This window comes from Pistacia vera, unplaced genomic scaffold (genome assembly GCF_008641045.1).
Source record: "Pistacia vera cultivar Batoury unplaced genomic scaffold, PisVer_v2 Contig524, whole genome shotgun sequence".
Taxonomy (NCBI): Eukaryota; Viridiplantae; Streptophyta; class Magnoliopsida; order Sapindales; family Anacardiaceae; genus Pistacia; species Pistacia vera.
Window position 1 is genome coordinate 114739 of NW_022196362.1, and position 16843 is coordinate 131581.

Here is a 16843-nt window from a genome sequence, read left to right on the forward strand (position 1 = left end):
GATCTCTCAAATTGCAAAGATATTCTTTTTCTGCCCAAACTCTTAACTTAAATTTATGTTTGCCTGCATTTGTATACCCTTTCTACCTAAAATTAGCTGTGACTTATCCTCATGCAATGCAAGAGCAAGACAAGTGGTCATCCTTTTGTCTTTTTTAATTCTGTATCCAAACATTAAATACTTTGAAGAATGTTGGATTGTCAAAAACCCCATGAATTAAGGTTTTAAAATTTACGGATTGGAAATAGAAATAACGGACACAATTTAATTATATGAAATATATATCATTATCATTTTCAAGAGCCGATTATGATTTGAATTATTGGCTTCATTGAATATAAACTTAATATTTTCTCTTTAAAACTGGTTTTATTTTGATTAAAAAAACTCAATCTGTGCTAATTCAATTTAATGCTTGAGTTATATATATATATATATATATATATATGCTTGTGTGTCACTCTTCCGAGGAACATGAAAAAAAAATTAGATCTATCTATCTATTATTCATATATTTAAATACAGACAAACAAATCATATTAATTCATTTTAGAAATAATTTTTGATTGGATCGGAATAGGATTTTAACGATTAGGATTTGAAGGCTAAGGAATAAAAAAATTATGGATAAATCTAAGCAAATCTTTCTTAAATCCAAGTGATATTTTCATAGGTGTTTGCCCCAATCCAATCGGGGGATCGAATTGATTATAGAAACATGAGTTTAATTAGTCGATTTATTAGTGAACAAGGAAAAATATTATTTAGATGAGTGAATAGATTGACCTTAAAAGAACAACGATTAATTACTATTGTGATTTTAAACTCAGAGGTTGATCATACTCTGACAACTTTATGTGAGGCAAAGTTTGGTTTTTTTGGAGGTGATAGTGGAAAAGTTGACAGATAAGTCACCCTTACTGCCACTCTACATAACCGTACATGAGATTTTCACCTCATATGGCTCCTTGTTCAATTCTTTCGAAGTCATTGGGTCCTTTTCCTCGTTCGATAATCTCCTCCCTTCTTCCACTCCGTCCTGAAGAGAAAGCCCTCTAGAGCCCAAACCTCCATTTATCATACTCGTTGTCCCCCTTGCTTGGACCTTCCTCTAAGGGGTTGTTGGGTAACAAGTGCATAATGCCCACTAGAGTGTTCGTGTATTTTATCATCTACCTGATGAATTAATTTCAAGATATAAGACTTTCCTATTATAACAGGTTGTTCAAAAGGATCTCCCATTCGTCCATCCAATATTCTGCTTTTTCCCAGATACTCAAGTTCAAATACCCATGGATTTGTTTTTTGCTTACTGACTTCATATAATTCCAAAAACACGAGTTTTCTTGAAGCCTCTTGTTCATATCTCACCGCAAAAATATTCTTATTCTATTCTGTATACTACATAATAGATAATAAGAGAATACATTCATAAAATTAGGTTGGAAAAAATGCATTTCAAATGAAATTTGAATTTGAATTCAAAAATGAAAAAAAAAAATCTTATTATCGAATTAAGAGTACGATCTTTATTATTGATAAATAAATCGAAATTCTATAGATCACTCCATTCTATTAATTGTTATGTTCTATAATATTCAATATTTATTTGAAATTCTATTTGCTATTCCTTTCTTTATGAATAGGTAAGCATGAATAGCCATAAGGAATAGAATTTATTCTCATAATATAATAAAGTGAAATATGTCAAAAAAAATTATGAAATTTATTGAATTCGAAAGAAAATCTTTGATAGCAAGTTGATCGGTTAATTCAATAAGAAATGGGAGTTAGCACTCGATTTCGTTGGTACTGTACAACCGAATGCAATTCAATTGTTTACTTATGCAATTTCAATGAGGGAATTTATTCTCTAGACATTTCAACGGAAAAAAATGTGGATATAGTTGAATGGTAAAATTTCTCTTTGCCAAGGAGAAGACGCGGGTTCGATTCCCGCTATCCGCCCAGGGTAACATAATGTATTTAAAGGGTAACATACCTATTCTCCAAATTAAGTGATATGGATCAACATACATATTCATTAGGCATACATATTCATTAATAGTATAGATCCTGATACATACATACTTATCCATCTAGCTAGGTGTCTGGAAATATACCCTTTTTTTTTTGTTTTCTAGATGAGTAAAGAGTATATAAAGTATGTATATGTAATAAAAGAATTTGATTCTCTTTCCTCTTCTTTATTCAAAAGCCTCAGTAACGGTCAGATAGTAATATAAAGTCATAGCAAAGCCTATAGCTACTTGTACTAAAAAACAAGTAAGCGTAATTCCTCCTAGACAATAAAATATGTTGACATGAGGAGGAACGTATTTACTAGTTATATCATCTGCAATCGCCTGAATCTCGAATTTTGATTTTTGATTTTTTGTTATTCCATTTCTTTTTTCCGAACCTTTTTTTGAACTCTTCATTCGTTAGTTGTCATTATTTCATTCCTTTATTCATTTAATTCACAGTCAAAGACGAAACAAAAGTTCATATCTAACTAGTAATATTGGAATGCCTATCTAAATTAACAACAGTATGACGAATTACATATATATGTAGTTCATATCTAACTAGTAATATCTAATATCCCATATATATGTGTTTCTTCCATAACGTAAACCAAATATTCAGAACTTAGATTCAAACTATTCGTATTTTAATGGATGTTTTTATCAATAATTTGAATTTTGTTTGTTGATTAAAAAAAAAAAAAAAAAAAAATTTGCATTGATTCTTGGAATATTAAAAAAAGGTTTATGTATACCCTTTCAATCAAAATTTTTATAAAAAAGTATTATTTACGGATTAATCGAGTATTTCTTCTTTTTAATATCTGCCAAATCTTTTTTGATGATTCTAATATTTTAGCATGATAACTTATTTTGTTAAAAATAATATATATGATAAGAATAAAACATTTATGTGATTCCTAAAGTATTAATAATGTTCATGTAGGTCTAGTCTAGTGGTAGAAGTGGAGTCAAAAGATCTAAGTTGATAAATTTATAATAAAATATATATTAAAGTAATTGTTAAGAATCAATCAAACTCAACCTAACTTGTTCCTCTATCAAACACAACCAGCAAACACTCAAGAAACAACACAAACAATAAAGAATCGAAAACAAGAACACAGCCAATTTTTACCGTGGTTCGTTTATCCCAAAGGAATAAACTACATCCAAGGAAAATGGAGGCTCACTGCACTATAACGATCAATCCAATTACAGATTACAACTTAATCAAGAACAACCACTCAAATCTCACAATCACCTAACCTTCAAGTCACCCGTAATCTCCTCACAAAGACAACTAATACAAGCGTCTCAACCAGAAGAACCTAATACTTCTTCTACCCACAATTTAACTGATAAATTGCAACAGATTACAAAAACTGAAGATTAACCACACTAAGAACAAACCCTAGCAGAGATGAAAAACACGATAGAGAAAGGGTATTCCACTGTTGCTGTTTCTGTGTAACTTTAACTTTAAATAGGTTGACCTCAAAGCTTCATTTGCACCGTTGGATCAGACTGGAACCGAAGGCTGAGATCTGTCAATTAACAAAGCTTCAAAACGATAGCGTATCGATTACTCCAATATGGCACCGTTTGAAGCTTCGCTCAACAGTAATAAGTACAAAAAAAATGTAATTTTAAAAGTATGCATACCAAATTATCGATTCTATAATTGTTCTTGATGATTTTTCACATTCTAAAAACGCTGCATAATTGCTTTTTGACAATGTCATCAAATATCTCTCTCAATATGTGTAATAAGACAATCATTTAATAATTGATATCCCATTTGATTCCGTAGTCAATTTTTCACAATCTTCATCGCTGAAAATACTCCTTCAATACTTGCAGTTACAATAGGTAATATCAATGTTAGTAAATAAACCAAGTAACCTCAAAATGACTAATTTTTCTTGATTAATCCAACCAAATAAATAAGAAAATATAGAAAAGAGGAGAAAAATTGAGTAAGATATAAGAAAACATGAAAAAATTATAGGTATTTTCGAATCTCCGGATTAATAAAATATATAAATATCTTAGTATGATCAATAAATTATGAATAATTTTAGTGGAGTCAATATAAATTTTAATTGAGTCAAAATTGTTAATTATTATAGAATATATACCTATTTTTTAATAAATTTAGAATATAGTGGAGTCAAAGATCCTTTGGCTATGTCTCAATGGAATGGGAATATTTATGTAAAGATGACGAAGACATATGAATAGCATTATGGTAATAACAATGAACGGGAGGAGCATTTTGGAAAATTAGATGACTAGTGGCGTCCTGTCACCTAAGGCATCACTCACATGCGTCAGATTCTCCTGAAATTTCTATTCATCTTTCCATAAAACATTTTCCCTTAATTGTTTTCAAATATAGCTTGCATGGGAATGCATATTATACACATAATAAAGTTAATTTCTCACTAAAAGGGCAATTTATTACATATCAAACTTTTAAGTTCTAGAAAGTGTATATATATATATATATGTGTGTGTGTGTGTGTGTGTGTGTGTGTGTGAAGGCAAGGAGAGTTGATCAATTAGGTTGTGTATAGAGGAAGAAAGGTCAATGGGGAGAGGGAAAGTTACACTGGAGAGAATAGAGAACTCAACAAGCAGGCAAGTTACCTTCTCGAAGAGGAAAAATGGGATTCTAAAGAAAGCTTATGAACTTTCTGTCCTCTGTGATGCTGAAGTTGCTGTTCTCATTTTCTCTCCCACTGGAAAGCTTTACCAGTACGCCAGCGGCGAGTCAGTTTCTCTCTCTCTTCTGCTTCTTTGAACACAGATGCTAATTAATACTTATAAAAGTAGTTGATTTTTGGTTTCATTTATTGTATACAGTGTGGACAGAACCATTGCGAGGTATTGGGGTGAAGTACCACTGCTTAATCCAAATCACCAACGCTCCAAGACGGCGGAGGTTATCACTTGATCAATTATTTCTTAATCATCACTTTTTAATACATTGCTTCTTGTTTCTGTCAGTTTTAAACAGTCCCAACATGTCTCGGTAATTTAATAATATATATATTATACACATGTTAGGACTGTTTAATCATCACTTTTTATACTTGTTTCTTGTTTCTGTGAGTTTTAAACACTCCCAACATGTGTGGGTAATATAATATTATATATATATATTTCAAGAAACCGAGCTGTGACGTTAGGATCATCGTACCGAATCTTCAGTCATCTATGTGTAGGGATAGCAGTCCTTTTCCTATCCAAAGGGATTGATTACCACAGATTTCAGCCATTGGAATCTGATCCAATTCTAATCGGGCCTAGTTTAATAACCCAATCTTTAATATTTTTTTTTAATTAATTTATATGATAACGTAATATGTCAATTAAATATACGAGTTAATAAAGTTTTAGGCCTTAGAATAAGTGATTAAAGGGTAATTAGATAAATATTCATTAAATAGTAATATAAGTGATTAAAGGGTAATATTCATCAAAATTGAAATTATTGTGAACTCCATTTTTATTTGCGAGTTATATATATAACGCCTGTCTAGTAATCATGACCTTAGTCTCTAACAATTAATTTGTTTTTAATGTCTTAACACCGCTATTTTTTAATGTACAGAGAATTTTGAAAGATAAGATTGAAGAATTAGAAAGATCAGCACATAGCATGGAAGAAAGACTAAGGTATGTTTCCATAGCTATCATATGATTAGTTTGGTGGTGATTTTGATTGTGATTTTAGATCTATAATGTGAATTTGACGGGCAGGCACTTAGCTGGAGAAGATATATCCACGTTGGGCATAAAAGAACTGAAAAGGCTTGAACGCCAGTTAAAAGCAGGCGTTGAGCGAATTCGCGCCAAAGAGGTAATTAATTAATGTTGATCTCCTTCATGATCTATATTATCTCATGAACTAGAGAAAATTTGAGCCATGGATATTCCTCCACTTCACATTAGTCAAGTCATGTTGATGAGATAACTATAGGCCTCGACGTCACTTAACCAAAGCAACCAATCAATTAAATTTGTTAATTACAATAAGGGTGCGCTTGGTTTAGGGAATACTGAATTATTAAAAAGTTAGATTACCTTAAAGATTATTGAGAATCTTTAAGAAAATGTGTTTGGTTAGTTGAAATAAATTGATGTATACGTTTTATTAATATGTTTGGTTGAGAGGAATAAATTGGTGGATATGTTATTTAAATTACTGAATTGTCTTCTAATTAAATATTATTATTTAATATTGTTATTTGGATTATTTATAACCCCCTATATTTAAAAACTTAGCAAAAACAACCCTATAATAAAAGTTTGAAAAATCAACCATGCCGCACCAACCTAGTCACTGTCGGCCCCTGGCAACCACTACCGGCCGTTGGTAGCTGGCAACCTAACGGTGCACGAAAAGCAGGAAATGGCCTCCATGTGCTGTATGACCATTTCTGGCCAGATCTCTGGCCGAAAATGGCCATATCGATGCACGACGACCATTTTCGACCTTCCATGCGCTATTCCGGTGATGGTTGGCTACTGGTGGTGGTTGTCGGCAACCGACGGCGGCAAGTGGGTGGGGCTGGTGGCTTGGGTGGGTTGCAATTTGTTTTGAATTGAAGGGTAATTTTGTCCAAAAAATTAATTAATTGAGGTAAAATAGTAAAAGTCATATTCATGTAAATTAATTTAAAAATAAAGGTATTATTGTCCTAAAATTTTATTAATAAGAGATAGAATTGTAACAAAAAAAAGATTACCTCGATAATCTTACAATACCTAAAAAAATTGAGGTAATTAGATTACCTTCAATATTACCAATAGTAACTATTACTGGTATTTTAAGATTACCGGAATCTTATATTACTTAACAACTAAACATGGTAATAAAATAATATAAGATAATATAACCCCAATAATCCTACATAACCCCCAACCAAACGCCCCCTAATAGTTATATTACATAGACTAGTTTGGTTCATGCCATCAAAACAATTTACCCTGTATATAATTGGAAATTAATGTTCTTTGGTTGAGTTGATTTATATATGTTACCTACTGATTCATTTCATATTCTAATCAACAGAGGCGCATAACGTCAGAGCACTTGAACTCTCTGAAAAGAAGGGTAAGTTACTAACTCGAAACTCTTTCATAAATTTCTCTTTAAGTAAGCTAGAATCTCATTTTGAGCTCACATAATCGCAAACACAGATTTTATTCATATTTTCCACATACCATGTCCAAGATCACATATAGTTTATTAGCTGTTTAGGGACTGCGTGTTTTACATGATTAATGTTTATGGCTAAACAAATTAACAGTTCTTTGCCAAGTCGATGGTCTGACCCTCTACATGCCTGAGTCATGAGATGCTAATATTTGTAAAAGGAAGCATTCCGCCATTCCCTGATGCTAATATTCCATGGCCTCCCGTCCGCCTTAATATCTAACTCTAATATCCTTCAAAAATCATACGTAACAACTTCTTCAAAATTACTCTGTAAACAGTGAAGTTAATTCGCAAGACCTTTTCTCTCTCCTGAATAAATAGTATTGACTTGCCAGCCAATTGAGGTTTCTGGTTAGTATCGGCTGGTAGAAGTGGTTTTACAATTTGCTCAACTTGAAAGCTAAATGATATATAAACTAACAAACCAAAGTTCTGTTGTTTAAACGCAGCAAAGGGACCTACAAGAGGAGAACACCCAACTTCACAAAAGAGTAAGACTTTCGATTCATGCATTTTGTTCATTAAACAGATACATTTAGCTTGAATATAATAAAGTTTGAACTGACAAAACTCATTTTTTTTTTTTTTTTTTTTTGTGTTAAGATGCAAGAGCTGCGTGATGCTGACATGAACTCGAGCATTTTGGGATTTAGTCCACCGCATGCGTTTCAGCAAAGGTAATCATTTTTTTTTTTTTTTTAATATTCCATCTTGGGATAGAAAATAAAGGAAAATGTATGTTAATAATAATTAAATAAGGTTACCCAATTTCATCTTGTAATTGCTCAATCCATTGTTTAAGAAGAGATAAGATCATTTGACTAAAATTGTTGCTGTTTGTACTTCTGAAAACTGTTAGTTTTGGTCAGGATATTCAAATGTTGTTTTATTTATTTAGACTTGCATGTTTGTGTTTCTGCAGAATGGGTGATGGTGAATTATGCAATGCATCCAGGAGTATTCAAGATTCAGTGCTTCGTTAACCTCCAATGGCCGTCACTTCACTGCAGTACGTGGCTGGTGAGTGGTGATGACAAACTTTCTTTGCTTTTTGCTGTTTCCCGAGTGTGCTATTTTAAATTATAAAATCTTGCCTACGCATAAAGTGTAATATACTGTTTCTAGTGTTGGATGGTTTGGAGTCGCTTACTATTTGCAACTTACAAACAAACAAAACAATATTTTATATGGAGTACTGTAATTATTGCTTTTCCAATAAATAAGCATGAATATTATATATAATCTAGATATGACTGGTGTGTACAAAACACTGATCTCTTCTCTCAGTTCTCTGATTTCGTTTACAAATTAACCTATTAATTTCCAGCAGCTCAAGCTCTTCCTGTTGTTTTCTGTTGCTGGACATGTATAAATATTGAAGGAAAAGTTTAAATTAATTAAAACTTTGGTTGAGGTTCAAATTTAAACGATATAATTGGTATAAAATTAGAAAAAAAGGATCCTCATCATCCTCGATGACTTGTCAGCTGGGCTGCATACACACTCTGATATACAATTCTATAACTTTCAGTTTTCTGATTGCTTTACAAAGATTAATGAGGTCATACATTTGAAGCATATTACTCTAGTATTGAAAGAAACTTTTAACGCTCATTCAAAGTATAATTATTATATAGATTTATATAATTCAGCCATGAAACATAAACATATCGATACTTCTAAATGAAAGAGAAGGGAGATATATACATGATTCAAACAACTCTCTCGAGCCTAAAACCCTCTTGGACAGACAAAATGTAACTAGCAGCCCTGTCATCAATACTCTGATCATAGGAATACAGATTCTCAACATGCCCAATCGACTCATAATCCCCTAACTCAGATGCATATAACAGCTTCTGTTTAGGAGGCTGAGCCGCAAACGCAGCAGCATATAAACCTACAGAAGCAGCTGAAGAGGATTGGCTGCTGGCTTTAGTGCTATATTGCACATCAGATGATCCCGGCTTGGCCACCAGTTTGTCCTCGATGAACCCTCTACTACGCTTGTGATTTGTCTCCATTATAACCTAATAAGATTTCTGTGCATGCTTTCTTTAGTGCAAGTGAAGTCCAAATATATATAGTGTTTTTAATTTATTGAGATAGAGACGAAGTGGTCCTTTAATAAATTATCTTCGAGATACGTATCACCCTAAGATATTTAAGCTTTCTCTCTTCAGCAAGCGACCTTAGCATATACAACTGGTGCAATTTGCTAAGGTCCTCCTTCGACAAAAATCTTGGATCTGTCACTGGGTGCAAATGTATTACACTGTAATTTGTAAGGGCAATGCTAGCACTCTTCCAGGTATATATTCTGAGTATCCTTCTTTTGAACTTTGAAACATAAAGATGCTTCAATATCGGAATATAAAAAAAGAGAATTTCCATTGCATTTATAATACTTATCTACCCAAAAGATAGATATGCCTCAATTCTAGTTTATATTTTGTATTATTTTCTATCATGATAAAACTATTAATCACCACAAATTGGAGTGATCCAAGTCAGCAGGGGATGATCGTCTTATCCTCTGCAAGGATATAGACAATGTTTTCATATCTATTTCTACTATTGTGTCGGTTTCATAACCTTTTATATGACTAGTATTCTGGTAAAGTTAAGCACATTCTATCATAACTCAGTTTGAGCTTTTAGTATTCCCTTTAGAGGCGTTTGGTTCAAGGAATATTGGATTATTAGGAATGTTGAATTACTGAAAAGTTAGATTACCACCTTGAAGATTACTGAGAATCTTTAGGAAAATATGTTTGGTTAGTTGGTGAGTATGTTATATTAATATATTTGGTTGGGAGGAATAAATTGGTGGATATGTTATTTAAATTACTGAACTGTCCTCTAATTAAATATTATTTTTTAATATTGATTATTATTTGGATTATTATAACCCCCTTGCATTTAAAAACTTAGCAAAAACAATCCCATAATAAAAGTTTAAAAAATCAACAAAGCACCCCCACCAACTCAGCCATTGTCGGTCGCCGGCAACCACCGTAGGCCGTCGGCAACCTAACGACACACAGAAGGCAGGAAATGGCCTCCGTGCACCGTATGGCCATTTTCGGCCAAAGATTTGGCCATTTCTGTCGAGCACTGCAGCCATTTTCAGCCTTCCGTGGGTCGTTCCGATGACGGCAACAGCTGGCCGAGGTGGTGGTTGTCGGCGGCGGCAGGTAGGTGGGGGTGGTGGCTTGGGTGGGCTATAATTTGTTTTGAATTTAAGGGTAATTTTATCAAAAAAGTTAATTAATTTGGGTGAAATAGTAAAAGACATTTATGTAAAAAAAATTAAAAATAAGGGCATTATTGTCCTACAATTTTATTTATAAGGGATATAATTGTAACAAAAAAAGATAACCATGATAATCTTAGAATACCTAAGAAAATGGAGGTAATCATATTACCTCAAATATTACCAATAATAACCACTATTAGTATTTGAAGATTACCAGTATCTTATATTATTTGACAATCAAACATAATAATAAAGTAATATAAGATAATTTAAATCCAGTAATCTCACATAACTCATATTATTTGACAATTAAATATAATAATAAAGTAATATAAGATAACTTAATCCCAATAATCTCACATAATTCCCAACCAAACGCCGCTTAGAACATAACACTCAAATTCACCTCGAGTTGCTCCATGTTGAATATGGCACTAAAGTTCATTTAAAGTTTATAATATGGACAAAATTAGTATACTGCGTTTTCAGTGGGGTAATACTTTATTCTCCAAAAATGGAGGCTAGCTAGCTCAGAGTAAGATAACTTATACCAGGAATATAATAACTCTGCTTTTCTTGTATGGGCAAACAATATTAAGAATTTCTCCTTTACTGGAGTTGGTGTCAATCCGAATATATATATATATATATCCAGACCAGATAAGTCACAAATATGATAAGTGGCTGTTTTGTGAGATTTGAACACAAGACTTATTGATAATCCATCCAGATGACTAAAGTCTTGCCATTAAGCCACAAGGCAAATGATTAATTATATTTCTAATTTCCACTATTTGGTTACAAAAATCTACATCTTATGGACAAAAAGTGAATAATAAAACAAATACTTGCTACTCTAAAAAATATTGAAGAAGAAATAAATGCATCTTCCAATTGTAGTAATGGACTTGGACTGAAGCTGAAACTCAATTCAATTGAGCCCAAACAAATATAAATACAAGTATTAATTTGGGCTGAGCCTGTTTAGACTTGTGGTCCAATAAGCCCATTGCCAGCACACTGTCTTCCATTCCCACCTCTTGACCCCAAATCTCTGAACGTAGTACCCTCGCTCGCCTTCTCGATCGATCGAAAATGGCAGCTCTAGCACGGATCACGAGGAAAGCTATGATTAACACACTCTCTCCTGGACACGTCATCCAGCGAGCACTTTCCACGTCAGCAGCCGCAACAACCACCACAACGGCAGGTGCCAAGACCATAACGCCGTCAGCGGATCGAGTGAAGTGGGACTACCGGGGACAGAGGCAGATAATACCGTTGGGTCAGTGGCTCCCAAAGGTTGCCGTGGATGCCTACGTGGCTCCCAACGTTGTCCTTGCCGGCCAGGTCACCGTTTGTGATGGTGCCTCCGTCTGGGCCGGCTCCGTCCTACGTGGTGATCTTAACAAGATTACTGTTGGTTTTTGCTCCAACGTGCAAGAGCGCTGCGTCATTCACGCCGCTTGGTCTTCTCCTACCGGTTAGGGTTTTTCTATTTTCTTTTTTTTTTTTTTTTATTTTGTTTAATTTTAATTTTGCTTTTTAGTGTTTTTTTATGAATTTACATTTGTCAATTGACTGTACTTATAGATTGCGGGGTTTGGATATTTATAGATTGTGATAAGTCGTGGTGGGTTCAGGAAACTACTTAGTAATAATTTTGTCAGCTCGAATTCGTAGTTGTAGTCTCTCATATTAAGATTTTTCATTTTTTTAAATTTTTTGGCAAAAGAATTGCATTAACAAGCTGAAGAGTGTGGCGAAAGTAGCCATTTTATGAGAGAAAAAAAGTTTGAAATGTAACCCTGTTTCTGCTGGAAGTGTACTTGGTAATTGAAAATTGTATAAACAAACAAATGCTTAATGTGTCTTATTTTCAAGAGATTTTTTCTGTCAAAGATTGATTGATTATCTCAGCTTATTGAATAGATTGGGTTAGTTGTTTTGGGTTATTCAACGAATATGAAATTTATGTCTCAAAATAATATAATATGAATCCAATCGAGTTGTCCGTTTGGGTAGCAGATTGATATAGAATATTTTAGAGTGATGGGACACTTTTAATGGTACAAATTACCCTGCTTCCTGAGTAATTTTGTTGGATGGAAATGAGTAAAAAGTGAAGGCAGTTAGACATCTAATTTCCAATTAAAGTTACTTCTAATCATTGGGAAATTTGAATGAGTATTCTTTGTCTGTCTTTGTGTGTTCCATTTTATTTGTCTACTTTGGACGTAATTTATTTCCTCTCTGATGGTCCACGCATATCTAAACCCTCCTTGCTATTGTAATATCAATGACAGAAGGGGTATGGAGTTACTAATGATGGTTTTTAAGCATTTATTTGATCCAGGCTTGTTTCGGGTACTGGATTGATATATGCTATAGACTTTATCTATGCTAGGTTTAGATGATCAAATTTTGAATGAAAATATTGTTTGCAATTTCTCCAATAAATTGAGATACATGTTTCTCTTAGTTTTCTTTGAAAAGATGTGTGTTCTATCTCTCCCTCTTTAATTAAATATGTGCTATTTTTTGTGGAATTTTGGATGTAAAGTATGTGATAATCTACTTAATATTTGGCTACACTAGATGGAGAAGAAGGGCACATACTACTGAGCACTGTGACACTAACTTGATGCACGTTTTGGATATTGTAATACTCATCATGAAGAATCTGTCGTGATTAATATTAGTGCTGGTTGGAGGTTTAATTATGTGAGGTTTAGGGATTTGTATCTGGGAAATGCTTCTGCATGATTATTTGCCAACCAATGCTTGACTTCAGCTCTATTTTACATCATGTGGAGAGCTTTTCTTGCTATGTTTAACATTAAGATGTATTTTCAGTTTTGAGGTTTTATTTTCTCTACTAAGTTATCTGCATATATCATTTCAACCCGTCAGTATTTCTTTATGTACACTTAAATATTTCTTATATAGTTTGTAGGTTTCATTGTCTAGATAAAGTCATTCTCCTTTCATTGTGGCTGTTTGCTCGATTTTCACTTTAGTTTTTTGGGCTTATACATACTATGTGAAAAGAGTAACATTTGCAATCACAGGTGGTGAAACGACTAAAATATGAATTCTATAAACACCCTGACTGGTGATTTTATGTGTTCCAAAGTTCTTATGTTATTGATTCCAAAATTTTGCATTTTGCCAGATTAAACATAAAATCTTGATGAAAGGAAATTATGAGTTTTCCTGTTAAAAATCTACTGAGGACTGAGTTCATCTTGTTCACAACTTCCTTCTCTTTATCAGGGCTGCCGGCAGAGACATCCATTGAGAGGTTTGTCACAATTGGTGCATATAGTCTCTTGCGTTCATGCACAATTGAGCCAGAGTGCATTATTGGGCAGCATTCTATACTTATGGAAGGTTCTTTGGTGGAGACACACTCTATCCTTGAAGCTGGGTCTTTAGTTCCCCCAGGTAGGAGAATTCCAACTGGTGAGCTTTGGGCGGGAAATCCAGCTAGGTTTGTTAGGACTTTGACCCATGAAGAAACCTTGGAAATCCCTAAACTTGCTGTTGCTATTAATGATCTGAGTAAAAGTCATTTCTCAGAGTTTCTCCCTTATTCCACCGTATATTTGGAAGTTGAGAAGTTCAAGAAGAATTTGGGGATTTCTATCTAATGATATTCAAAATCCAGTTTTCCTGTATCAATTGTAGTTTTCCATGCAAGGAAATAAGGAGCTTGAGAACATAAAAAGCAAGTTTTCTTTTTATTCTTGTATCTGAATTTGATATTGCTGGCTGTCGAAAGACCTGGATAAAGAGTTTGAATTCATGAGTTATAGAAGTGATCAAAGAAACTTAAGAGCTATTTCTGTTTGTACTCCTGTTATTTGTTAAGCTCATCGTACTTGGCTATGCTCTTATTCACTCAACGCCTAACTTAAAACTATTCTCTCACCATGAAATTTGTAAGGTATTCCTTATTTGAACAGATGAATTATGAATAATTTCTTCACTGCAGTTGAAGGATGAACATATAGGAATTTTGCCAACTATTTAGGTACTCATGAAGAATGAAGCGTAGGGGCCTAGAGCTCCTGGGAAATAAAATAAAATTTCTGCAATCGGTTCTTTGATTTATAGGAATTTGTAATTGGCTGTTAAATCATGGGTAGGGTAAATTCTTGTTCTGAGAGTTGGTTTTTAATTTGAGGTGATGTTATATTATCACGAACGAATTTGTAAACTTTTTCGGATTTGAATTTGATTCAACGTGAGGTGTGAGTGATAAAATTAAAACCCCTTTCTTTTATCCAAAAACATTGGTGGGCTCTTTAATTTAAAGATGAGATGAGTGCATTTCTGTTTTAGCAATTTGCATGAATGGACCTAGGCTGGGGCTAAGCTAAAGTGGGATCACATACACATTCATATATTTATTAAGGAGTTGGTGAAAAGTTGCAATAATATTTCTTCCACCCAAAGCACTATCATTATAGTTGTCTTTTTGCTCTTTTGATTTGTTTTGTTTAGTAGGAGTCGTACTACATAGAGTTATGTACGAACTATTTGGTCGTTGTACCAATTCTTCTCTATTCTAATTCAAGTGTCATTTATTTTACTTTGATGCTCCTTTTTGTTGACACCTTCGTAATTGCATAATTTATACATGCATACACCTTCCTTTTGACTCCATTTATTTATTTCAATTTTACAATAAAAAATATTACTTCTTCTTAGGAATACAAAAGAAGTAAAGAACCCAAAGCAGCTTTATGAAGGAGCAAAGAGCCAAAATTCGTCTTCTCATAAGAGGGTCAAGTCTGATTTCATGAATTGTGTAAACAGATTATGCACTACATCGTGGGAAAATTAGGTATCAAAAGTCATAGCCTCATAGGATAGTGAAGCTGTTGTTTCTTTGTGTCTTTAGTGAAAGAGAATAGGCAAAACATTTGGCAGAAGCTCCCACTCAAAACTTATCTTAACAAAAGGAGAAATTTTAAATAAAATAAAGTCTTAACATATTTTAATCTAATGATAATTACAATGCTTTAATCACTTTTCAACAACTCTCTTTGCTATGACCTTCCATCCTACAAAATTACAGCTCATTTTTTTGCAAATTTATTAAGAATCTTTTTGACAATATTTATTAATTGTTTAGTAAGCAATTTTTTTCTTAATTTTTTATTATTATCGTCACTTTCATCATCATCATCAACTTATTATTAAGGGGTTGCCAGTTCAACTTCAATGTCCAATTAGCCAGCAATTAAATTAAAAACAATTCTAGTCATAACTTTGTTAAAGAAATACCACCAATATATTATTGCTTTTATAGCAACAGTTAGTAACACATTACAATATAGAATATAAAAACGTTTCGCCACCTTCTTTTTGTTTCCAGATTGTTATTGCTAATTCATTCAAATTTGACTTTGATAAAAAAAAAATAAAAAAAATAAAAAAAGTTACACATGATTATTATTGATCGCATAAATTGGAGAATTTAGTAGAATATGTTTTTGGTGCACTTGGAAAATGTCATCAACCACTAAGGGACCATGGAAATTTTGTAACACTTGTTCATTTTCTAAACAAAGCAAAGATTTGACATCTCAACCATTCCAGTTTCTTGCTAGCTAATTTCATTTTCTTCTCTTATAAACTAACCAATCAAACAGCTCTGTTGATATTATCAATTCTGGTTTTTCTTTTTTCCTTCTTTTCTCTTTCTCAAACTTGTTTTCGTTGATCGATCGCGCCTCATGCATGACAGAAACAAATTCATGAATATTGCCTGTGAGCAAGCTCAAAATACATGGTTGATTGATTGATCGTTAATTCTCCTTGGTCGATGGAGTTGTGTTGTTATGCTGTAAGTGTATTGAGAAATCGGGGATGTTGGAACGGCTCAATCAAATCAAATCTCTCAAGGATTGGGTCCTTTCATTTGATTGAGCCGTGCCAATATCACGTTTAATTTCTTCGTTCATCCCCTTTTCCTTCTCTTGAATTCATTTTTGGCTACTCATTTTAAGGGTTTTTTATTTGTTATACATCGATGGTATGTTTTATTAGTCAACTGATGATTATGCATATATAGATAAATGATACATATATATCTATTTAAACGAATAAGATTGATGAAAATACTTCAATCGTTCCATGCAGATACATAGACTTCCCTTCGAATTCCCCTTGCCCTAGGTACTGTATTTGCATATATGAAATTAATATTGGAAGAAATTATGGATGGTACTGTGAATACTGTATTAGGAGATTATAATTTTCCAAAACCAGGATGGCGTGCGATGGTTGGGGTTATTATGGGTGAGTGCCGACACA

The 16843-nt window shown here is 33.1% G+C and overlaps 2 protein-coding genes and 1 non-coding gene across 3 annotated transcripts; all 3 read left to right on the forward strand.

The window, feature by feature from the left end:
* Positions 1 to 1897: 1897 nt before the first annotated feature.
* TRNAG-GCC lies at positions 1898 to 1968 on the forward strand. The gene has a single exon. It is a non-coding gene; the product is annotated as a tRNA-Gly (tRNA).
* Positions 1969 to 4620: 2652 nt separating this feature from the next.
* On the forward strand, positions 4621 to 8240 carry LOC116106831 (truncated transcription factor CAULIFLOWER D-like). The gene is made up of 8 exons (XM_031393143.1): positions 4621 to 4802; positions 4896 to 4974; positions 5647 to 5711; positions 5796 to 5895; positions 7111 to 7152; positions 7707 to 7748; positions 7861 to 7934; positions 8180 to 8240. The coding sequence occupies exons 1-8, from the start codon at positions 4621 to 4623 to the stop codon at positions 8238 to 8240; spliced, it is 645 nt and encodes a 214-aa protein (XP_031249003.1).
* Positions 8241 to 11529: 3289 nt separating this feature from the next.
* LOC116106930 (gamma carbonic anhydrase-like 2, mitochondrial) lies at positions 11530 to 14407 on the forward strand. Its single transcript, XM_031393239.1, has 2 exons — positions 11530 to 11999; positions 13793 to 14407. Exons 1-2 carry the CDS (start codon positions 11612 to 11614, stop codon positions 14167 to 14169), a joined length of 765 nt encoding a protein of 254 aa, XP_031249099.1. The 5' UTR covers positions 11530 to 11611; the 3' UTR covers positions 14170 to 14407.
* The last annotated feature ends 2436 nt before the right edge of the window (positions 14408 to 16843 follow it).

Coding starts and splice junctions, on each gene's coding strand:
- LOC116106831 (XM_031393143.1), top strand. CDS start 4,621: ATGGGGAGAGGGAAAGTTACACTGGAGAGAATAGAGAACTCAACAAGC. Junction 5,896..7,110: donor AGCGAATTCGCGCCAAAGAG/GTAATTAATTAA, acceptor TCTAATCAACAG/AGGCGCATAACGTCAGAGCA. Junction 7,749..7,860: donor ACACCCAACTTCACAAAAGA/GTAAGACTTTCG, acceptor TTTTGTGTTAAG/ATGCAAGAGCTGCGTGATGC.
- LOC116106930 (XM_031393239.1), top strand. CDS start 11,612: ATGGCAGCTCTAGCACGGATCACGAGGAAAGCTATGATTAACACACTC. Junction 12,000..13,792: donor CGCTTGGTCTTCTCCTACCG/GTTAGGGTTTTT, acceptor TCTCTTTATCAG/GGCTGCCGGCAGAGACATCC.